At 34.7% G+C, this 25,987-nt stretch overlaps 2 protein-coding genes across 5 annotated transcripts in view; both read left to right on the top strand.

The window, feature by feature from the left end:
• Positions 1 to 6,735, top strand: part of SPAG16 (sperm associated antigen 16) — a 738,021-nt gene extending 731,286 nt beyond the window's left edge. For 2 of the 4 annotated variants that reach the window (XM_028509493.1, XM_028509494.1), the window contains one exon: positions 6,381 to 6,735. In XM_028509493.1, the coding sequence (XP_028365294.1) occupies positions 6,381 to 6,556 (176 nt within the window). In that variant the 3' untranslated portion in view covers positions 6,557 to 6,735. The remainder of the gene's footprint in view (positions 1 to 6,380) is intronic. The other 2 variants (XM_036022886.1, XM_036022885.1) reach the window with 1 other exon arrangement.
• Positions 6,736 to 7,266: 531 nt separating this feature from the next.
• VWC2L (von Willebrand factor C domain containing 2 like) overlaps positions 7,267 to 25,987 on the top strand; it is a 151,865-nt gene continuing 133,144 nt past the window's right edge. The window contains exons 1-2 of the mRNA XM_028511006.2: positions 7,267 to 8,006; positions 10,252 to 10,721. Coding sequence (XP_028366807.1) covers positions 10,332 to 10,721 — 390 coding nt within the window. The 5' untranslated portion in view covers positions 7,267 to 8,006; positions 10,252 to 10,331. The remainder of the gene's footprint in view (positions 8,007 to 10,251; positions 10,722 to 25,987) is intronic.

The following is a 25,987-nucleotide window of genomic DNA, read 5'->3' as shown; positions in this document are numbered from 1 at the left end:
AAGGTTACCTTCCCCTTGAAATTTTTGGGATAGTTTAAGAAGTACAGGTATTAATTCTTCTTTAAATGTTTGATAGAATTCACCTGTGAAGCTGGCTGGTTCTGGACTTTTGACTGTTTGGAGTTGTTTGATTACTGATTCAGTTTAATTACTAGTAATCAATATGTACAGATTTTGTTTCTTCCTGGTTCATTCTTGGAAGAGTGTATGTTTCTAGAAATTTATCCATTTATTTCTTGATTGTCCAATTTGTTGGTATATGATTTTTAAAATATATTTCTGTGGTGTTAGTTGTCACTTTACCACTTTCATTTCTGATTTTATTTACTTAGATTCTCTCTCTTATTTCCTTGAGTATGGCCAAAATTTTATTGGGTTGATCAAAAAGTTTGTTTAGTTTTCTTCTGTACAGTGGCTCTAGTAATGCTTAGTTTTCTTTAACTTCATTTGAAACAATCTTGTTAGATTTTATTGTGACAGCTGTCACATCAGTGTGCATTAAAATATCAAAATTGGTGAATTTTTGTGCAGCCATTTTTAACATTGAAGACGGAAGAATATATGCAATATTTTTTGGCATACTATGCTTTATTATTTCAAGAAAGGTAAAAATGCAACTGAAATGTAAAAAGATTTGTGCCATGTATGGAGAAGGTGCTGTGACTGATTGAACATGTCAAAAATGGTTTGCAAAGTTTCTTGGTACTATTGACATTTTGGCCAAATAATTTTTTGCTGTGGGACTGTCTTATACATTGGAAGATGTTTAGCAGCACTCCTGGCCTCTGACCACTAGAAGTCAATAGCAGGAGATGGCTGACATACTCACAATATTCAAATCAATAAAGTCATTGGTGAAAATGAAAAAATGTTTTTATTTTACAGGAAAAACTAAATGGACTTTTTGGCCAAACAATATTAATTGTGTTTATCTTTTCAAATGAAGAGCTCTTAGTTTCATTGATCTTTTCTACTGTTAGTCTCTATTTCATTTATGTTTATTCTGATCTATATTATTTACCTCCTACTAACTTTGGGTTTCTTTGTTCTTATTCTAGTTCCTTTAGGTGTATATGTAGATTGTTTATTTGAACTTTGGTTTTGAGGAAGGCCTGTGATGTTATAAAATGCTCTCTTAGAACTGCTTTTGCTGCATTCCATTAACTTTGTAGAGTTGTGTTTCCATTTTCATTTGTCTCAAGATATGTTTTCATTTCCTCTTTGATTTCTACTTCGACCTTTTGATTGTTTAGTAGTATGTTCTTAAGTGTAATGTGTCTGTGCTTTTCCATAATTTTTCTTGTAATTAATTTCAACTTTCATTTTGCTGTGACTGGAACAGATACTTGATATGATTTTACTTTGTTAAATTTATTGAGACTTGTTTTATTATCTAATAAGTGATTTGTCCTGTAAACTGTTCCATGTGCACTAAAAAATAATGTGTATTCTGCAGTTTTTGGAAGAAATGTTCTGTAAATATATTTTAAGTCCATGTGATCTAATGTGTTATGGCCAATGTTTCCTTTTTTATTTTTTTCTATTATTATCTACCCTTTTATATAAATGAGGTATTGTGCCCTACTATTATTGCATTACTCTCAATTTCTTTATGTTTGTTAATATATTCTTAATACATTTAGGTGCATCCATATTGGGTCTATAAATATTTACACATGTTCTTTACATTTAGAGTAATTATTTGTAGATATGTATTTATTTCAATTTTCTTAATTTTTTGTAGTTTTCCTGTTTCTTTTTCTCTTGCTTTGTTTTGCTTTGCTTTGTTTTGTTTTGCTTTTGTGTTGTGGTGTGCTGGTTTTACTTAGTGTTACATTTGAGCTTCTTTCTCTTTATTTATTGTGTATGTTTTGTAAGTTTGGGTTTATGGTTACCATGAGGATGGTATATAGAGAGGAATGTGTATTTATATCTATCTATTTAGATATCTATTTATATTTACAGAGATATCTAGATGTATGCACACACACAGATACACACACACACACACATAGTAGTCTATTTTAGGCTAATGGCATTTATGTTTGAAAGCATTTTGAAAATGCTACATTTTTACTCCCTCCTCCACACTTTAACGTCATCTTTTTGTTCATTTTGTTTCGAGTGTCCCCTGTCTACTTATTGTATTTATATATGATTTTGTGAATTTGTACTTTAACCTCTATAGTGGCTTTTTAAGTGACTGACCACTGCTTTACAAATTTGCATTTACTTGTGAGGTTATTTTTTTATTTATATGTTTTTCTATATTTATAGTTATTGCCCCTTTTCCCACTTAAAGAAAATTCTTTAACACTTATTGTAAAGTAGGTTTAGTGGTGATGAACTCTAGTGTGTGCTTTTCTGGAAAACATTCTCTCTTCTTCATTTCAGAATATTAACTTGTCAGGTACCATGCTCAAGGTTGTGGGTTCCTTTATTTCAGCAACTTAAATATATCCTGCCACTCCCTTCTGGCTTGCAAAGTTTCTACTGAGAAATCAGCTCATAACCTTATGAGGCTTTCCCTTGTATGTGACTAGTTTTCTCTTTCTCTTGCTACCTTCAAGATTCTCTTTTTTTAAAAAAAAATAAGATGTTAAATAAATTGTTAAATCCAAAGAATACCAAAAGTTTAAAAGTAAAAGTATACTTGCATGCCTTTAAAAAAAGATTCTCTTTTTAATTACACTATGTTCTGGTGTGTATCTCTTTGGGTTCATGTTGTCTGTAACTCTCTGTACCTCCCAAACCTGAAACCTGCTTCCTTCCCCAGTTTAGAAAAGTTTTTTGCCATTATTTCTTTAAGTAAGTATTCTTCCCATTTTTTCTCTTCTCCTCTGGAATCTCTAGAATGTGAATATTAGTGTACATAATGTTGTCCCAGAGGTCCCTTAAACTGCCCTCATATTTTAAATTCCTTTCTTCTTTTTACTTTTATGATTGGGTGATTTCCACTATTCTGTCATCCAGGCCACAAATTTATTCTTCTGTACTATTTAGTCTGCTGTTGGTTCCCTCTAGTGATTGTATTCTTCAACTCTTATTGGCTCTGTATTATATATTCTAAGTCTATTGATGTTCTCACTAAGTTTCTCTATTCTTCTCCCAAGCTTGGTAACTGGCCTTGAGACAATTACTTCAAATTCTTTAGCTGGCAAATTACATATCTCCATTTCATTAGGGGTTTTTATTCTGAGTTTTTTCTTGTTCTTAAATTTGGAACATATTGCTTTGTCTTTTCATTTTTGTTTTACTTTCTGTGTTTGTGCCTATGTAGTAAATACAACAGCTATCTCTTCCAATCTTGAAAAAGTGGACTTGAGTAGGAACAACCATTTTGTAGACAGTGTATGCCGAGTGGTTTCAACTGCTGAATGGAGGTTAAATGGGTATATGCGGTATACCACCTGGCTGGGATACAGCAAGCACTGGCTGAGGTGTCCAGCACATGTTGTGGAGGCCTCATAGGGTGGCTAGAGTGCTCGGTCCAAGCTCCTGCCCACTCTGTTGAGGTAGATCGGGAATGTGAACAGTGGTGCTCACAAACACCTCTGATTCCAGTTTCCCCATAAACTGAAAGTTCCTGAAGTTCTCCACCCATTTGATAGGCCCCTGGGGTCAGTAAATGAGTTTTGTTCATGTAGAGCCTAGGAGCCCTTTAAATCACTGTTTTACTGTTATGCCCCAGAACAGGTGATAAGTTCTGGGCCATCTTCATCTTAATCCGATATACTTTCAATGAACTTAATTACTATTATAAATTTATGCCCCATAGTTCAAGTAAATCTAATAAACCTTACCATAAACTTGGTGACTCAAGTCTGTTCTGGCAAAGACAACATTTTTTAGAACATCTGAGGCATGATGTTGCTGAATTATAAAATTACATCATTAAGTTTGTCAATGAAGAAATATTCAAACCTGTAGAGAATTTTTGTGAGTTTATCTGAGCCAAAATGACAACAAATTGCCAGGAAACAAAATCTCAATGGATTGAGAAATGCGTTCAGAGAATATTAGTGTAACACCTTATCTTATACATTATAATCAAAAGAAGAGACATAGAGGATTACAAGAAACCCATTGGTGATAGAGTAGGGAGAAAGCAAAGTGGGGAAACCTCTGGGATTGTGTAAACAGTGAAATGATACACTTTCATGCAGGTGGGTAGAGGAGAGTTAATAGTCAACAATTAACATATAACAATAACAATGAGTGTATTTGTGGTCTTCCCCTGGTATGATACCTGTGCTTCCAGGAGTCCAGATAAAGGAAATTAGACATTCCAAAGGTATGTTGTTATAGGCGCAATAAGACAACAGATAGGCTTAGTTAAGGTAAGGATTGACCTTTGTTAGGGAAAAATACTGGCCTAGGGCATGACTCCTGGCCATGAACTGCTTTCAGTTAGAAAGTTTGAAATTCAGACCCTCCTGTGTGGTTACTTTAGGTCTCTGAGTTTGTAAGGCCACCACACATGCCTCCTGTGAGGTGTCAGATTTTGCATGTGGCTCCTTTTCTTCCACAAGTTCCAATATTATTTTCTCCATTTTATTAAACAAACCTTCAGAAATTACCAAGAACCTTTATAATTATTTGTAATAATAATTTTTACAGATTCAACTTTAACAAAAGATAACGATTTAATGCTAATACTTTCATTTTCTTTACAGGCTTTGATGTTTGGTTTCAAAAATAGTAAACAATATTTACACCCCTTCCTAGCTATTATGTGAAGGCTATAAGAAAAAAGTTATTTGTTTGATTCTTAGAAAAGTCATAAGCAGCAATTGCCTGTAGGGGCAGGAAGTGAGATCCATATGTAATGCCTCTGTCAGCAAAGACTTTGTAGAAGAAGGTTTATAATAAATATTCACATCTGCTGCTTTGGACACTTTAATCCATCCTAAGGATCTTTGCTGTGTCAGGCTTTGTTCTGGATGAAGAAGCCCAGTAGTTATAAAGGTTTGCAAATAGGCTATATTTATCATGGTTAGCTTTACTTTTATAACTTTCCTGTGTTTCAGAGATTTTTCAGAACTATTCTTAGTATAAGTTGTGATTAAATATTTCACTGTGACTTTAACAGTAATATACAGAATTTTCATGATGGAATGGATAAATTCTAATTTCACAATGTATCACCTACTTAAAATGTGTCAAGAAGTCATTGTTGATAACAATTCTATCTGGATGTGGAAAACATAATTCAAAGTGCTTCTGATTAAATGCTAGCTCCCTCTATATGTATGTTATCATCTTAAGCAAGTTACTTAGTTTTTCCAAGTCTCTCTGCACCCATATAATGAACTTACTATTATTTTCTTTATTAGATTAGTATAAGGATTATATGAAATTACCCATGTTACATAACTAAATCTAGTATGTAGATTTTAGTTTATCTAGTACCCATGTTAAAGGGTTTAATGAACATTAAATGTTGTTTCTAAAATGATACCATATACCTTCTAAGTTGTATTAGACCATCTCATGAGTAGTACTACTGCTATATTTATTTACCTCACATACTGAACTTATGTGTAAACATAAGCTATTGTTTTTACTTAGCTCTAAATTTCCTGACAGTTTGCTACTGAACTTTTAAATAAATAAAAACTATTGGTTAGGATTGGATTGCTGATATGTTTTTTCCTTTAACAAAATTATTCACTCGAAAGTATATTGAATAAAAATTATGAGAGCACTCAGTGTTACATTCAGTTCTCTTATATAACAAAAATTTAACAGAATTTTGAATTTTAAATTAGAGTAAAAAACCTTAGTCATCTTTAAAATGGAGGTATTTTCACCTAAACTCCAAAGAAATTTGCTGAGTTAATAAATGTCACAACTTTTAAAGCATCAATCTATGTTTATACTTGTAAGTAACAATTTAGGATAATCACAATTAAAATGTTAACCATAATACAAATTTGAAAATATAAAGTATGCCCTATATGTGTGTGTGTTTTAGCCATATGTACATTTGAAACCTGTGTTTTTAAACAATTTTCACAAATAATTCACTTGAAAAAGAAAGCAGCTTTGCTTACTGCTTTCAATCTCATCTCCTCAAAATTATTTACTAATCCCAAATATAAGGAGGCTAAGAGAACACTTTATGACCCTGCATATAAAGTAGGTAAACCATTAGGTTTTACTTTCTCATTTTAAATTTTTATAATCTAATCATTGACATGTCTTAATTTTGACTGGAATTACTTTCTACTCAGGAGTTGGTTCATATTTAATGACTGATATCTAATATAAAATGAGCCTGTTGTATTAAAATGGAAACAAACTATATATTACATTGCAGAGAACTTGAAATTAAACTTGGATATTCCCCCCATCTCTTTTCTCTCTCTCCCTCTCAGGTCAATTATTAGCTCAGGCGAGTGACAGTGGGGTCATTCATTTGCTGGACCTTAAATCAGGGCAGATTCACAAGTTGATGGGCCATGAGGATGAAGTTCATACAGTCGCGTTTTCTCAGGATACAGAGAGACTGTTCTCCGGAGGCTCTGAGGGCACTGTTCGAATGTGGTCTTGATGGCCCCCATATCCTACTGCAGAGGGCACTCCCTTAAGGCTTAAACATGCTTCATATAGTCCCAAACCAGTGACAACCTGGTTAAGTATGCCAGCAGGTAACATTTACCATTTGCTTTAAAACATCCTTTGAACATGTATTTTAATGCTCATACTGTTACCAATAAAAAAAACTTTATGCTCATTTGTTTGTGCCTGGGTGTTTTTTCTTATTTTAATAAGATTTTAGAGACAGAGCATTTTTGCTAGGAGTTTGGAAGAAACAGCTTAACAATGACGCCTAATGACAGACTAGATGAATTACAGGAGATTGATTTTGAATGTTAGAGAACAAACTGCAGGAGAATGAGGCTACTTTTTTAAAAAATCAAATTCAAGCTGCAGGACGACTTAAAGTTTAACCATGTAGCACAGGGACAGTGTTTCTTCAACCAGAATCAATTAGAATGGCAGAGGATACATTTTACATATTATCTGACAACGATTATGCTTTATCTATAAATAATAATCAAAGACTGCAGCTGGTTTAAATACAAGGCTCTTCCGGAACTTTCACCTCTGCAGCCCATACAAGAATGCATTCAGTATAGTTACAATGTTTTTTTAATGTTTAATTGTAAAATTTCAATGCAAATAAGTATCTCGCACGTAAAATGCGCCCCCCACCCCCGCCCCATACATGCATCAGCTGTATAAAGTGCGACTGCTTGGAGAACACTAGCCTGGTCTAAAGCAAGCAGCTCGGGATTTCGGCCGAGATGGGCTCAGAAGCCAGTTGGCGCTGTCCGTGGTGCTGAGGAATTCCCGGCTGCCGGCAGAATGAGCTCCAAATCAGCAGTCTGCAAACTGCTCTCAGTGATGCAGAAACCCAGCTAAAGTTGCTCCTTTCCTTCACGTCCACAGTTAGTATTTTCTGGTGTGTAAGAGGGGATTCAAGCAACATATTGTGGATGATGCTGATGTTATTGCCAGCAGAGCGGGCTTTAAGCTACAGCATGCTGTTGCTGTTTGTGATCCACAGAGCCTAGCCAAATCACCTCTACTGCCGTAGCAAACACTGTGTAAGTGAACTCATGTGTGGAAGAGGCGTAATCAGCCGGGAAATTTCATAGAAGGATCTGAGAAAACGCTAAAAATAAGTTCAACATGATTCTGCTACCGGGGTCTGGATTTCTACAGGACCAGCATTGCTTCTTGCACTGAATTTTGAAGACGGGTCCAAAGCATATTTCTTATGTGTGTCTGCTGTATTTCTCTCTGGAAGGGCGGGAGACTGCTTCTTGACTGTGGTTTGAAATGGGAGGTAGAGAAAATGGATTGCCTTTAATTCAAGCCTGAAAATGTATTCTTTGGATAATTAAAGAGGAACTGCTTTCCTAAAACATTCCTAATCTTTTAGTTCATATTGGTCTATGACCCCTATCACCACCATTAACCTCCAGAGTGATTAGGTAAGTGTGTCTTATGACATGAGTTATATTTGTTTTCTCAAAGAAAAAAATGCAGTTGTTTTAAATCATATGTAGCAATGTGGGGAGGGGGGAAAGTTTGGCTCAAAAGTGATCTTCCTTTTAGTAATGTTTACTTATTAAAAACCTTCATATAAACATTATGTTGGATTTCTCTAATGTTTTTTTCCTCCTAAATAGTGTCTTAAACTGCACTAGAGCAGCTCAATTATAAATTGGAATTTTTAAAAAATAACCTAAGAACTTTGTTATGTTAAATAGAAAATCTTGTTTTCTTCATGCAGATTTTAAATGTATTTCACATGATGAGTATGTTTAATGTTTATATAAAGTGGGTATTACACCCATTTTTACCTCTTAAGTTTACATTTGCCATAACCTGATATTAATGCCTACCTGTAGCTTGCAGAGAAATCATTTCTGTCTATGTCCTTTGGAAGCAGAATGATATGGGTATTTTCTATGGCTTATCTTGCACATATTGACAGGTGCTGCTGAAATACTATAAGGAAGCACACTAGCTTTTTTTCTTTCAAATAAACTTTCTTAATATGTGAGAGATGTATAAAATGCATGCCTTAATTAGTAAAAAATGCATATGCTTTTTCAGGAGCTTCTGCTATGTTTGTAGCCTCTGTAGTAATTTAAGAGAAAAAATGCTTTGTCAAAGGGAGCTTCCAGCTTCTCAAGTAGAATTATAGGTTTGCATTTTTTTTGTTCTGTCATGACTCATTATTTTTGACATATTTCAAAAGAAATCTGTCTCAGTTATCATTACCTACCCAAGAGGAATTCTAATATCAGAGAGCAGTTTTCTCTTGAAGGGAGGGCATGAATATACTACCTTACATTTTACTATTACTAGAATTTGCATATCTAACTTAAAATGCAAATGTTATACTTCATAAAGTTTCCTAATGCCATCTTTATCTTATTTAAAAGTGTCATCTCTATGTTAGGCTGAAAATGCATGGTTTATCATTGCTCTTATTATAATCTAAAAATAAACAAATAAATTTCAGATCATAAATGATCTGAAAATGTCCTATATACAATTTTAGTGATATTTGCCATAAAGCCAAAAACATTTAAATAGACAAATGAATTATTAGACAACAGTTCTCTTTATCTATGACTCCCTAAGGTCAGTTTCCCCAGAGTTTTCATATGAGTTAGTCACTCTAAACATTTGTGTGAGAACCCACTGGCAACACTCCACACCAAGCACTACGTGAAGTATACAAGAGTCAATGCAACCACACTAACAAGGCATGTTTTCCATGAATGGCAACACCTCATTACTATTCTATGAAACCAATAAATAGTTTGACACTGGCATTTTTGTGGAAAATATCTTTGGCTTGTCAAAAGAGATGTATGTTTTCAGGACTGTTGAATGGCATTTATTATATATTGAAGTAATTCATTCGAGTAGTATTACATGAATACTAGATTCAAGTTGTTGAAAAAAATTCTCATATACCTCTTTCTTGCCCACCAGAAGCTTACTCTCTGAGTAAAATAAAGGTGTGGACAATAATACAATACAAATAAATTTAAGTACCAGGAGCTGTCTTGTATTGTATTATTTATTACTTTAAATGTTCTATCTTCTTCACTATGGAATAGTTATGCTATTTTTCTTCTTAGCTAAATTTTAAAATCTAGATTTATGGTGACTGAAACAAGTAACCCACACTGAGATCATTGTTGTTCTCCAATTATGAGCATAAAAAGAAGGAAGGCCTTTGTACTAGCTCCATTCCAATTACAATGCACACTCAACTGTTGGTTTCTTCCCTTTCTCTTAGAGGTAGAATTTTACTCACAAATCTCTGGAGTTTTCATGCAGATGATTGCAACATATACTCATTCTATCACCAATATGGTTTAAAGAATAATAGAAAACATCAATTAAATTATTCTTGGGTTATTTGTAAGTAACCACTTCCTACAATTTAGACAAAACCAGACCTTTAAAATTCAGAAGGTAAATTCAAGCTAAAGATTCCTATGTGAAATAACTCCATAAAAGACAAATTTTAATGTATATGATGCCAAGGATCAACTCTCCAGACTTCATAATGAAGTGTAGATAGTTGCATGGACCTCTATTTGAAGTCCATCTTCCAAACAGATCCCAAGTAAGCAGGTTAAGAGCATAGGCTTAAATAAATCTACATTTTCTTTATATATGTCAAATTATTTTTTTAATATTTATTTTCAGCCTACCCCTCTTATATTCCCATGGAAGGAGCTGAGTATATTTAATATTAGGAGCACATCCAGAAGCCTTTGAGGAGGGGGATGGCTCTTCATATTCATGAAGCTTGCATACTTCTGTTGGTCATCCCTGGATTGGTCACCTCTGCCGCCATCAGTCATGAAGACTACCCTGCTGATGAAGGTGACCAGACCTCCAGTAATGACAATTTGATCTTTGATGATTATCGAGGGAAAGGGTGTGTGGATGACAGCGGCTTTGTATACAAGCTGGGAGAACGATTTTTCCCAGGGCATTCCAACTGTCCATGTGTCTGTGCTCTGGATGGACCTGTTTGCGACCAGCCAGAATGCCCTAAAATTCACCCAAAGTGTACTAAAGTGGAACACAATGGATGCTGTCCTGAGTGCAAAGAAGTGAAAAACTTTTGTGAATATCATGGGAAAAATTACAAAATCTTGGAGGAATTTAAGGTATGAGTTACCATCCATATTTATTGAATACTAACTTTTCACACCACATACTTAGTAGATTACTACATTAAAATTAAAGCTACAACAACATTTTAATTTCTCTTTAATTTACAATGCTATTCTAGTTAGCGTAAGAACCACTGTAGTCAACAAAGGCTATTGGTTTATGGATCAATACCTAAAGGATTTCACAACAATCCTTTCCTTCTGAAGTATTTGTGGTCTGCTAACATCTATCTTTCACCCTTACTCATTTTTATGTGTTATTACAAAATATATTTTTTGATAGGAACACTTTAAATTGTATGAGATTTTTGTGTGTGTGTCTTATTAGCCCATGTTTAGATAAATCTTTTGCCTAGAACTATCTGTTCAGTGTATGGAAATACAAGTGCTATAGAGACACAATTCTGACCTGTGGTCTTCACATTAAGAACATGCATTGGACCTACTTGTTGTAGTGCTTGGTCCCCATTCTGTTCTCTGATCATTAGCTTTTTTTTTAACTTATAGGACTCCAGAGAGGACTGAAATTTTATCACAGTCCATTGTAAAAGTAGTAAAAAAAAGATATTTTTCAGCCTCCATGCTATTTCTTGACGTTTATTTTATGCTTGTATCTTATTTTCAAGGAACTTGGAGCTCATTTTTATCTCTTTTTAGAGTTTCTTTTCTCCAATGGCCAGTTTTAATTAGTTTTCTTTACAAGCTAGATCTGAGCCCTGAGGTATAGATTAATACATCAAATTACCCCACTTAAATGTAATGGCAGTTTGTGCCTTTGAGTGTCTGTCATGTGACTTGATATAAAAGATTTTAATTTCATCCAACCAAGTTCAGTGACAAAGTATTCAGAACCTTATAGGATGGCACTACAAAGAAGATATAGTTATTTTTCTGTGTGACTGTTTATGTTTGAGAGGAGAATGTTCAGTTATTAGCACTGACCAAACTCCTCCACAAGAGCCAAATGGTGGAAGAAGTCAATGTGTGGAAAAAAAGATTTTAATTGGCAATAATCAGAGCATTTGGTATATTAGCATTTTATTGCATTCAGTTCATTCTAGATTACGGGCATAAACCAGCTCTAATTTACCTGAGGATACCCAGTCATTCTACCTAGATCCCCAAGGACCTGAGGGGAGTTTTAAAGATAATTATCATATTCAACTATCTTACACATAAGTGTTATTCTAGACTTTTGTCTTTTATGTATTATAATACTTCCTTGCACAATATTTAGGAGAGGCCTAGACGTCTAGTAAAATTACCATTATTGACATCTAATAGTTTAGGGTACAGTACATTTATTAATGACTTATTTGTCTCTAAAATATTGGATACACTTCAACATTGGCAAAAGTAGGTTTACGATTGTGTTTATGAGAAACAGTTTATCCCTGTATTAATTAATTAATGTATTATTATTATTAATCTACTTTTGCCCACCCTGTATGTTCCTGTTATAGTCATTATATAACTCACTGATGTGCCCTTTTCCACCTGATTCACCATGCCATGAAATTTTTAACTGTAATTTCAAAATAAATGCCACTTTTCCACAATAAGTTAAAGATTATCTAGGGCAACTTCTTAAGAATGAGGATCTGAGACCAAGAAAGTTTGTTACTTGTCAAAAATTGTCAAGTTATTTGCTGGTTTCTAAGTACTGCCATACTAACAATACAGTCTACATAACCTCTCAAAGCACTTTGGCTCGAGAGCCAAATAGACCTGGATTCCAGTCCCAAATACATCACTCAGAAGTAAGACTTTGGAAAGAATCCTTAAACTTCTTTTTAAGCCAGAGTGGCATTGGCTATAAAATGACCATCATAATAATTACTTCTCTTGGGAGGAGACATTGGAAAGATTGAGTGAGATAATTTATGTGAAGTTAGCAGACTTGTAATGACTAGTACAAAATAGATACTGAATAAACGGTGTTCCTAGTCTTCTACATTCTAATGTCCAGGGATTTACTCTGAAGTTGTAAATTCCTCTATGTCTTCACCTATGTTTTATCATGGAAGACCAGCTTTAAAAGTGATTCAATCGGAAGAATTCCAATACCTTTTTTAAAATTTTCTACTTATCAATGTGAACTATATATACCTAAGTAACGGCCATAATCTGTCATCTTGATTTTCTTTGAATTCAGCTTGCAAGAGACAAGTAGCTAATTTTTAAACATGTATGAAACTTTCACATAATGGTCTTGGCATGTTATTAAAGAGGTTATACTATGATATATGTTTACATATAATATATTCTTCTAACAAGCATTTATTGGACCATTTAGTATATAGGATACTGTAGATGGACTTACATTGGAAAGTAAGATATTTAGAAGACAAAATCTCTACTCACTGGAAAGGCTTGGACAATGTGAAGACAGATGGAGTAGGGGTGGGGTGTAGGGAGTAGTCTAAAGTATGTGAGTTTAAAGCTCAGCACCAAGAAATGTAATGTCAGAAGCTTATCAACATGCTGTAAGGTTTGATCAGCAAACTTTCTTTTTCTTCAGGATGGTCAAATCTCAGCCTGTTTTTAAAGAAGTAATTGAAATTGATCTGGGGAGATTAAAATTCCAAAGAGGAAACTACTTGAGCAAAATCAGACTGGGGTGAATAAAATCTACAAAGAGATGAAGGAGATAGGGATAACAAGCAGGTGCATCTTACAGAAATCCTACTAGAACAAGAGAGGTACATTTGTACATGTGTTTTGGACAGTGGAAAGACAAGCCTGAATACTGGGCCAAAATGTTTAGATTCAGTCTAAAGAAAAACAAGGAATAAAATACATGTTTATGTGCATAGAAATGGCCTAGTTAAATGTTTTTTTTAAACAAGATTACCTTGTAGCCAGAAATAGAACTGAGTAAGAAGTGAAGATAAATTAATGGCTGGGGAGGTAAGGCTGTTGCACAAAACAAAGAATGAGCTGACCAGCATGCATAAGGACACAAACATTCATGAGAGTGTTCAGGATAAGAATCTAAATTCCCTAGTACAGTGTAGATTCAACTCATCAACCTCTCCAAGTATCTCTAATTCTCAGTGACTTCTCTTCCCTGTTTGCTTGCACATGCTCTCCCACACTTGCTTGCACATGCTCTCCCACACACTTTATGCACCCTTGCATAAACCCTACAAGACTACTTCAAAACTCCATTTAAATCTCATCTTCCTGGTTGGTGTAGCTCAGTGGATTGAGTCCCAGCCTGAGAATCAAAGGGTTGCCAGTTCAATTCCCAGTCAGAGCACAGGCCTGGGTTGCAGGCCATGTCTCCAGTAGGGGGTGCACAAGAGGAAACCATACATTGATGTTTCTCTCCCTCTCTCCCTCCCTTCCTCTGTCTCTGAAAATAAATAAATAAAATCTTTAAAAAAATCTCAACTGGAAAGCCCTCTCTGATCGTCCTACTGCAGTACCCTGGGCTGGGTCTCACTCTTCTACTATATCATCTCACTGCAAGCTGTGCACACCAAGAACTATATCCATAGCTAGGCACCATTAAGACCTTTATGTGTATTAAAATGCATTTCATTTCATAACATCAGTATGAGGATTATACTTTCATTAGACCTGTTTTACTGATAAAACCGAAGCATCAAAGTGAAAGTAGATTGCCCAGCACCATAGAGCTCTAAAATAAATGAACTAGAATTCAAACCCAAGCAGCCAGATTGCAGAATCTAGGCCCTTCACCACCTCTGCTGCCTTTATCACACTACAATAATATAATTTGACACCATCTGTCTCTCCTGCTAGACAGTGAACCCATTAAGCCTAGGGACAGTATTTTCTTTTTTCTCACAACTCCAGCACTGCAGGAATTCAATATGTTTTTGGTGAATGACATAATGAGTCAGATGATAAGTGAACCCATTGAATAAAGCAGTTAATTAGAGTTTCTTTAGAATGTATTAGAGTGACACGTAAACAGAAACTGTTCTAATTAGCTAAAAGAAGCACTCAAAGTCCAGATAAACAGTACACTTTGGACCCCTAAAGATGACACGCCTTTTCACAGAGCACCTTTTTCTGTCCTGTGACTTTCTACGTAGCTCCCTACCCCTTCCTGACCAAGGGTCACCTTGGACTCTGTCTCCCTCCCAGTGCTACCTTGACCACCCAGTGTTTTAGTTGCACTGTCTGCTGTCTCACTCTACACAGCTGCACGGCATATGTCCCTCCTTCAATCTCTTCTGATCACCAAAGTCAAATGTAAATTGAGCCACATGTGTCATTTGATAAGAAGAATAATGTTATATATAAAGGTTGAATTTTTTCCACATAACTGATGAAAGCTTTGAAAATGAATTTCTCTCTACTCTTTTTGAAAACTCTAAATTTCCCAGTGTTCTAGTGATGTTGTATTAAGATAAAGGTCATTGTATAGTAGGTTCTCTCATCTTTCTCTTATGTGTACCCAGGCAAAAAGACACTGGACCTACCTTTGAGGAAATAAGGAGTATAAATAATAAATTACAATAGCATTTTCTATAAAAATATCGATTGGAAATGTAGGCTCTGTCAGATTTGGCTCTGTGCTTAACTATCTTCTGCTGAGTTTCCCAAAGGCAGAAATAATTGCTTATTTTGCTCAGTATTTTTATAACTCTCACTCAGCTAGAATTAGCCATTTTGGATGTTTTTTATACTTTAAAACTTGTACTGATTCAGTTTTAGGTCAGACACTGAAGGTTATACTATATGCAGCTGGAAGAGATAGTTCAGGTTTGCATTGCCTGTCTCAGTTCAACATGATTTTCTCAAGTCAAAATCTTATGCTTGTAATTCAGGATTTGGATTTGCCAAAGATCTTTCTTTCTCTTCAGGCATTGACCTTTGCCCTTTTCCCAGTGCAGGCCAAAGACAGTAAATCAGCGTTTTGATTTTTATTTTTGAAAGGTTCAGTGTGATTTTTTTTCTCTTTCCTCACACAATATGTATGTTTTGTTTAATGTAAACATATTTTCATGTTGTAGTAAACTGACTAGTTTGGGCTCTGAATTTTGCATTTAATATTTAAGTTTTGAGGAATGAAGAAAGGAGGACAGAATTAATCACTTGGAGTATTGTCCCAAGTCATCACGCCCATAAAACTCTTGATGCCCATTAAGGTTTAGAATTGACTTGCTCTCGAATAGGTACCTTTTCAGGAAGTCAGGTTCTCCAGCTTTCTCATTAATCTGTGCTTTATCATTAATGTCCACTATTATAACATTAAATCTGTAAAAGTGTTTAAGCAGAAAGGATTTGTGCATTTTGGTTTGAGAAATTTGATATCTCTTTTAACTTTAACATGATGAAAGAATGGAAGGCAGCATGTTCTGGTAGCTAAGGACCAAACATGTGAAAGAACAGGGGGAAATGAAGGCTGTAAAGAAATCTCAGTTGAGGGGATAAATAGTTAATACTTCACAGAAGCACAATTGACTGCACCCCACCTACTCACCAACACATCACTGTGCCAGCCTATGAAAGGTGCAGAAAGTATGGTGTCTGCACTAGGCAAAGGGGCACAGTGCATCTTTCTAGAGGTGTGAAGATTGTATTTATTTTAAAACCAAAAGAAATGGGTGGATCTTGAGTATATAGGTGATATTTTTAAACTTTTAAAATATTTTTTTCCTAAGAGGGGGTTCACAAGTTATGGACAAATGGTTAATGGAGTTACCAGAGACATCTGTAAGATTCCATCTACAGAAAGTCCTAGAAAACATCATAATTTCTTATGATAAGAATTGTTTAGAATCTTTGTTGAGAGATTTAGAAGACTAATTCTACAGTTGCTCACTCTGCAAAATAGCTTTCTGTATTGCAGAGCATGTTGTGGTTTTCAACATTAAAATTGCCTTTGAGTAAATTCAGAATGGATTGTCCTTTCAAATTTCTACAAAATAACATAGATTAAGTAATTTTAATCAGTGATGACTGCTGCTCACCTGAGGTTCAGCCCCAGCACATAAAATAAACAGGTTCAGGGTGAATATTCTCAGTGGGACATTCCCATCTTTGTAAATAACTAGGGAACTTTTACTTAATATGTATAGTCACTAACCAATAGCAGAGATAAGAAGTCAATTTTGTTAAAACTTAAATTTAGAGAGTTCCTTGCACCCTTTCTCAATGTTTTTATATTGTGCTTACTTGGCATTTTTAATTCTATAAAATGACCCCAAATCTAGGAAATAGATCAGATTTTTACAATATTTTTTCAAACACTCCAATGGCAATTTAGGAATGGTTTTCTTAACGCTTTTTAAAATGAGGGAGTAAGTATAAGTGACTTCCAAGATAATCCTGGAAGCGGTGAAATTGTCTGTTTCCAGTCAAAAAAAAAAAAGATCTCTTGTTGTAAATTTTAGGAAAATTGATGGTCAGTCAGCCCTTTGGTTAGTTACACATAGAAAGAGTTTTTCATTCTCACCCACTGATATTTATTGCTGTCCTTCATATTGCAAGCTGCTGCTGCTAATGATGGCAACTGTGTGATAAGAACGACGACAAGGATTTGTGACTGGGCTTCTGCGCCCTGTGTACATGGGGCAAATCGGTGTTTGATTTGCAGCCGCAGCTGAGATTTGTGGGGCTTGTCACTGTTAGTGACTATCTCAGACTTGAGGCCAGCCTTCAGCCACTCACAGACTCTGCCACCCATCCCGTACTGCCTTCCAATGGGGTAAGACGGTAAAACCGAAAAGGGAGTGACCCAGTAGTCCCCCTTCCAAACTTGAGCTCCACTTGTATGAGGCTTCGCATGTTTTACAAATTTGCCTATTTTTAACTGTGGCTTTAATCTCCAAAATACATAATTGGTCAACAGTATGATATTAACAAGCATAATTGTTTCTATTACCTACTTACTATTTCATAAACGTGGTCTACATATTTTATGCAAATTTTGTAGAGAAATCTACATCATCTAAATTGAGATTGTTGTATACATGCATTGAAGCGTGCGTGTGTATTAAATCTGAGAAAACTGGAATGTTTTTACTTCACAAAAACCTTACTTTTAAGATTAGGCGAATCTTTTGTTTCTACTTCTCCTTATTTGCCCTGACCGTGTTTTTGTTTCATTTTGTTTTCCTACAGCTTGATTTACACATCAAGCAGTGTTTTATAAAGGACAGCACAGGAAAAACTTATTGGTTTATTTTTAGTTGTACTTCACCAAGCTTTTGAGGAAGAGCTTGAAAGAAATTACTAAGAGGCATTTTGAAGTGATCAGTGAGTTTGCTTATCCAGGAGGTCTTTCTCAAACAATAGCCATTGTTAATTGGGAACTGGCTTATTTTACAGTCTATAATTTGTACTTTTATCATCACTATTGATTAACATCAGTAATTTCAGCCTAACACACCTCCATTGTTGATTTTCTTGCCTCTAGCGTGCCTTTTAGCACGTCACAATAAAGCCATCTTTGCAAGGACTTAGTGACACCATGAAAAGAGTGAATGAAGTACAAAAGGGAGAAGCAAACTCATTTACCTCCTGAAAAAGTTTCCAGATAATATTTTATGGGCTGTATACATTTTTCTAAAGTGGATAAAACGTCACTGAACACAACTCTTATCTTTTCCCCTATTATGTCACATGATCGTGAACAAAACTTAATTTTAATCTTTCTATCTATAGGGTAGACACTACAGTGTCATCATATGTGACTTATGAAGAATAAATATATTGGGAATTTTAAATGATAGTGTTGCACATTGATTTATAATGAAATTCTAACTGCATAAAGGGTTTTAATTAAATATTACATAGATGGGTTTTTAAAATCCTTTTGTCGTAATAGTGATGTTTGACCACCATTGTTAGTTCTTAAAACAGGACTGGGTTTCTAATGTCGAGTTTATATAAATTCTATGTATAAAAGGCAAGGATCATGGTCTGTTTTTCATAGTGTAGGTCCTTCATATTTGTAAAAGTAGACTACAGGATTTTAGTTATGGAAAAAAACTTTAAAATTATTTTGTCTAACTCCTTGATTTCACAAATGAAAAACACAAGGCCAACCGAAAGAGTGAGCACACTGCCATGACATAGCTCGTAATTGGCAAAGGTAATGCTAATACATTGCTTTCCTGTGGCCTTTTTTTCTACATCTTACTACCTTTAGGTATAGCAGAACAATGCTCCTTATTTGCATCTTTCTTTCTAATAAGTATGTTGGAGGCAAAGATTTATTTCAGCCAATTGTCTATAGAAATGTGATATCAGGACCTGTCACCATGACAACACAGAGTTACAAGTATACAAGAACAATAAAATATTGGCATATCTACAGTCAGTCTGACACAGTCTCCTTTTTGCAAAGTCTATTCAAAGTTTGCAAAGGCTGTGATAAAAAGGGGGTGTGTCTAAAAATGAAAAATTCTGTAATTAAACAGTATAGGCCAAAATAAAACAAAAATAGATTAGATTAAACCCTACCTATTTATTTCCACTGAGGCCATACTAGGAAGTAACAAAGCAACTAAATTAGCTATACATTTGTAAGGAACTAAATTACCATGCATTGGGTGATTTTTAGGAACAGAGGACTGAAATCTCCCACCCCTCACTTCATGGCAAGGATGGAGTGTGCAAAATGGATTGGGTAGGTAAATATATCTAGTTACATGGCATTAGAACAGAGGCATATCCTTAAATTGGCATATTGTCAGTATCATCTAAGGCAGGAATATTGCAAAAACTCACAGGCCTTGATCTCTCTCTTTTTAATTGCAATCAAAATAATTTAAATGTGTACTTTCCTAAAGTTTCCCAAATTAGCCTAATGGTCAGCTGGATTTGGGAATGGCTGCTGAAATGTAACCTTTTTCACACTGTCTTCTAGGGAGCACTACCACCCTGTGAGATTCTTAGAAAGGATTTTGATTTTTTTTTTGTCATGGTCAAGTAAATTTGAGAAACGATGACTCCTTTAACATCTATTGAAAATGTGCAGAGCACATTAACATACTGACAGTGCTTAAACGATTTCAGAAGGTTTGTTTGAGAGTCAGTATGTACAGTTCAACAGCGAAGAGCTCCACTGTGTGATTGAAAACTGGAGTTAGAGTGGGCTCTACCGCCTACCCACCAGCCAAGTGACTGAGGCAAATGTTACTTTTCCTCAGTGTACACATCTCTAAAGTAGAGATAACAGGAAAAGTTGGCGTGCAAAAAGAGATTCATAAAAGCTATGTGACATTTTTACTATTATTACTACTAAGCTGAATTTAATCCAGTATTTCACAAATTTAATAAAATACCTTTTTTTGCAGAATTTCTATTAACATTTTAAAATGAATAATACTCCAGGGAAACACAGTTTATCTTAAATCATTAGCAAGATATTTCTTAATCTTTTATTTCCTTGACTCTTCTGGGCAGTTAATGATAAAACATCTTTATGTCTCCGTTTATCCTCTACTGTCTGGTTATTTTTAAAGTTCTCAAAATTGCATCTAATATGATTATTTATGGTAATTTATTAATTTTTGTTACATAAAACAATTTAATTGGAAAATTACTTACTTAAAATTATAATGACAATGATGCCAGTCACATATAATCAAAAAGCTAAGATAGGGGTCAGCATATTATAAGCCATTAGCCAAATCCACCTCACTGTCTATTTTGGTATGTAGAATTTTACTGGAAAGCAGTGATGCTTAATCATGTCTGTCTATGGTGTCTTTCAGGATAGAATGCAGAGTTCAGGAGCTGCCCAAGTGACCCTATGACCCACATGGGTCAAAAATATTTACTATCTGGCCCTCTATAGAAAAAGTTAGCTGGCTGGCGTAGCTCAGTGGATTGAGCACGGGCTGCGAACCAAAGTGTCGCAGGTTTGGTTCCCAGTCAGGGTACATGCCTGGGTTGCAGGTCATGACCCCCAGCAACCACACATTGATGTTTCTCTCTCTGTCTCTTTCTCCCTCCCTTCCCTCTCTAAAAATAAATAAATAAAATCTTTTAAAAAAAGAAAAAGGAAAAGTTAGCTGACTTCTGACCTGTGATCCAATTCTTCTTCCCTTTCCACATCCCTCAAATTGTTCTGTCATCAGATCTTTCTCACTTGCATTCTTAAAGGTTACAAATTCTTTGTGTATTAACAAATATAGGACTTACTTCATTTGTGGAAGGGATCTCTCTTCAGACATGTAAATTTTAAAAGGCATCTAGATTTCCCTATTTTAAATGTACTATGTACATACTTAACAGTACATGTGCTTCGTCATAACTCTTTACATGCTTGTTTCCAAAGAGTACAATTTTGCTCTTGGATGTATAATAATTTGCATATATATATAATAATTTATATATTATATAAATATAATATTGATAATTTCCTAAATATATGCATTATTATATATTAACAATAACTTTATACTTATGAGAATCCTCAAATGAAATAGATAAGCAAAGATAATTAAATTTCTATTATTTTTATAACCATTTGCTCTCTTTTAATGGTGTGATAAGTCAAGTAGGTCTTTTTAATATCATATAGTAGATTTCCTATTACATCAGGAAGTAAAAATATACATACTGTCTGCCAACTTAGATATTCAGTCCATTACATCTTTTGAAGTCACCTTACCTAATCCATAGTGCAATTTTATTGTGTCTCATTTTACTAAAGGTCTCTTATATGTGGAGAAGTGGTAGGTCTTGTGGGGGTGTGCCAAAATATATGACAAAAGTTGGAGCCCCCAGGCGCTCCCAGTCTATGGAAAGGAATAACACAAATACCACCAATGCCAGTGTCCTGTAATGACTGCTGTAGGAACTCCTCCGAAGAAAGGAGTAATTCATTCTGAAGGATGGTATCTTAAGAGTGTGAATTTCAGTGCACTGAAAGCATTTTAGACAAAAATAAGAAATTTTGCAAAAGTAAATGCAAAGCATGTGCAAAGAAAAGTGAATTAACCCGCGTGGCCAGAACATAGGGTATAGACTGGACAAAAAGTGAGAGGTAAGAGTGAGTGTGTGAACACCCAACCGAGGAGCTTGGACCAAAGTCTGGGATGAGTAGAGAGTCACTGAAGGACTTGGATCACGAAGTAACACAACAAGATTGAAAGAAGTAATTGTTGACGACTTTATGATATATTTTGCACCAGTGTTCACTCATTGAATTATTTAGTTCTAAGACATATTTATTCTCATTTTATAAGTGAGAAGGAAGGGCTGCTTACTCTAACTCTAGTACTCTCCCCATTACACCTGACTAGCTGCCATAAGTTCATTAAGGACATTATGCAAGATGTGGCGAAGATGGCTTGTCTTCCATTTCAGCATGTACATGTCCTCTATTCCGGAATACCTGTTCAATTATAACTCATATTTCACATTAAGTCTCAAATCTTTCCGACGGAATTGTAGTACATTGCTAACATGAGGAAAATTCTTTCCCTGCTCCACATTGTGCAGGGCTCAATTTGTCTCATTTTAAAAACTCCCATAGCCATAAGGAAGCAAGCCACTAAAGAAGCAAATTCCCATCAATTAGAACAGAAAAACCTGCTTTCTGAATGCAGTGAGAATTGACTAGGAATATCTTCTACAATTTTAGATTTTTTTCATCCTACATTAGTGAAATACAAATTTAAAACAACAAACATGGACCTTGATATAATAATTTTTGAGACTTAGAAATTCCATGTTCAAGTGTAAAATCTTCCAGCAGTTGTCATTTTTCTTTATAGTGAGAAAAGAACCACAGCTATCTGAAACTGCACTTATTTTTTACTACCTATTAGTTATAGTTCCCTTTCCTAAATATGACAAGGAAAGAGGACAATCACAGAAAACTTTCCTTTCTAAAGCAAGACTTTAAGACATTCACACTGAAACTAGAAGGCACTTAGGTCAAGACTTCAAAAACGTGAGCTCAAGTTATCCTGTTTAAAAAAATCTGTTTTTAGCACAAATCTGATTAAAGATTGAGGTTTCACCTTTGTAAATATGAATCTAATTATCTACAAATGGTGCCCCATGTCATTTTCAGGCTAACCATGATTGGGTGCAAACACTGCTCTGTTTTGGAGATGAAACCCAGATTGTTTTCAAAACTCAAACAATGTATTCTTTGCAAATTCAGTACTTCAAATTATCCATAAGAAAATGATTAGGCCACCATTTAATAAAAATACCGTATTTTTCCATGTATAATACACTTTTTTGCCCAAATTTTTTAGGGAAAAATAAGGATGTGCTATTATACCTGTGTAGTACTAATGTGGATTACATATGGGAATTAGTACTAAAATGTGGGTGCACATTATACATGGCAAAATATGGTAATTTATGACAAATCCAGAACTTCCTTGAGAAATACATGATCATTGATAATATACAAAAGGAAATAAAAGAAACCCTGGTCAAGCTGAAAGCTATGATGAAGATAATAGTCATTTAACCAATGGGACATAGTTTAAAAATTCCTTTTAGTTTCATAAGAAGCACGTGAGAAAATGAGTGCCCTATTACTATGGTGTTATTATTACCTCCATTGAACAAATGTGGAAACCCAGGTTCCAAGTGATCTGTCCAAGGTAAAACAACAGTGTTTGACAGCAGGACTGGAGATTCACACGCACTTATTGCCCATGGCCACGTTCTACGGGCACAGCACCACCAACCCTTATACGTGGTTTCAACGTTGTGCTTGCATCTGCTATGCCTCGCATACCAGTGCTCACTAAAGTTGAAAGGTCGATCAAGAAATTAGTCAAGATTTTAAAAATTAAAATAGACTTTTATCTTATTGCCCACAAGCCATCTCAATATATTTTGTGGAATGGGGTAAGCTGTAAGTTAAGTAAGCATCAAATAATGAAGTCTAAAATTTGGTAGAAAATTGCTGTTTGGACTTAACGCGGAATATTAATACATTTTCATATTAGCTGTTATAAATCACTTAAGTTTATTAACTGTTAATTACTCCCTCTTTAAAACATGTCAAAGAACATTACCAGCAAATGGAAAGTGAAAAAAAGATTGCAACTTTTGGAAAATCTGTGCCCAGAGAAATGCTGAGATAGTGGCAAAGAGGGTCTTAAGTAACAATCTGATTGGGACTCCCAATACCAGTGGTTTGGTTTTCCCAGGCCTATAACTCCTCTCTCCTAGACAATGAAAAACCCTGAATTTGGCGTCACCACATAAGGCTAGCTAGCTGAGTTATGGCCCTCTCTCTCTCTTTTCTATTATCTCCTCCTTTTAATGTTTCCAGTAGAATAGGACTGGCGTGTTTATCTCTTACATAATTCTTTCAGGTTGTAGAATTCTAATTGATGATGTATTCCCTCCCACACACACACGGACTCGTTTTAAAAGATGACTAGCTTTTTAGGTGGTATCAACAACCTATCCTTTCCAGCGTCAACAGTAAAGCTTTGAAGTTACACCATGGCTCACTTTTCCACTTCTGCATAAATGGCTGAAAAGGGAGCATCCCTACAATGGAGACATGCTGGCCCTACTGAAAACACTCAGTTCATTGTCCTCAGAGTCAACTTCAGCTCTGCATAAATGGCTGAAAAGGGAGCATCCCTACAATGGAGACATGCTGGCCCTACTGAAAACACTCAGTTCATTGTCCTCAGAGTCAACTTCAGCTAGTCCTTCAGCTTATCAGTGAAGGACTAAGGGCTGGAAGGGCTGCTGCTTTTCTAAGTTATTTCATAAACATAGGTGTGATACTTTACACACATCTTTATCTTGAATCCTTTAGCCTTTGTCTATTCTATTGGGTTCTCCTAAGATCCTAGAGACGAAAAAAAATCACTTTTTCCCTGTTAAATGCAAACTGATGTTTCCTTGATAAGTGTACTTGCCTACTTTAAAAACTGCATGCGATTGTAACTAAAGAAAGATAGCTTTGCCTACATTCTCCTTATCTATGTTTTCTGTATGCTATTCTTCATATTTCAGAAAAAGCTGCATCTTATTGTCATGAGACTCCTTGAAAATATTCAGAAAAAATTGGTTAAATAGGCCATCAGTTTACCAGAATAATCAGTATATAATTATAGAGTTTTCTGCCCATAAAAACATGTCAAAGTTTATAAATACATTTTTCAGAAAAATACTGCTAGGAAAACAAAATAGGCCATTAATATAATGTCAGTGTTGTGTTACAACTATAATGAAGAATTTTTAAGAACAAGGGGACTTTTTTTGTACTTTGTAATTAATCATTTTATATTGGGCATTTTATCAACTGTTTTGCAATATTCTTGAGTTTTACATTAGCTTGGAGTAATTGCAGACAAAAATAGAAAGATTAACTCCAATAATCCTGTCTTCCATTATAAAGCACCATCAATTATTTTTATTAAAAAATCATTTGTTTTAAAACATTAAAAATTATTTTTATAGCTATCTCCATTTCATTATTGTCTTTTAGATTGTCATTTATTGAGGGCAAGCTAGATATGTTGTTCATCTTGGTTTACCTTATATACATTATCACATATATAATATATACCTAATAAATATGCTGAATAAATAATGTTAAAAATTTATTTTATTTCTGAATTTTGGTTTATTACTTACCTAATTTATCATATCTACATAGGCAAAGCTGTGTGCACTTTTTACAATCACTTGGCAAAATGTTTGTATTTATAACAAACATGAAGTGCTTTTTAACAGACACATAAAAATAATATTCCAGAATGTATTACCAAAAAATCTTCCCATAAAAAGTCAGAATAGCCACTACTTAACTTTTTACTCAAATGATAACCAGCACATACATTTGCTGACCAGCTGAGATGGTTATACAAAAAAATCATATATCTGATTTTGTATTTGCTTCTGCAATATTAAAATTATTAAAGAAGTTCCAGCTCTGTGTTCATAATTTGATGACTTACAACCTCAGTATTTGAAATATACCCCGATCAATAGGGCAGCTCACTGAAGAAGTCACCACAATCCCATTAGACATAGGACACTGAGGAGCATCTTAATCAGTAATGTGATGGGTCTTCTTTCACATGATGGTGAATTCTGGTTAAAGCCCATTGGATGCACTGATTATTAGGTGACACCACTCGCATGCAAATCACTGGCTACAAGAGTGGCAGTGGATGCTAAATACCCTTGTACTCTGTAATTTAATGTATATTTTAATGAAGTGAACAGTGAGATTCCTGACAGGCATCAGCAACTTTGAAATAGTGTCTTCCAAATTTCTCATACAGTTTGAAAGTAATGAGATTTGTTTCATAAAGTGATGAAAT

Source organism: Phyllostomus discolor, chromosome 4, assembly GCF_004126475.2.
Source record: "Phyllostomus discolor isolate MPI-MPIP mPhyDis1 chromosome 4, mPhyDis1.pri.v3, whole genome shotgun sequence".
Taxonomy (NCBI): Eukaryota; Metazoa; Chordata; class Mammalia; order Chiroptera; family Phyllostomidae; genus Phyllostomus; species Phyllostomus discolor.
Note: the sequence above shows the minus strand (reverse complement) of the source record. Positions and strands in the feature narration are given on the sequence as shown.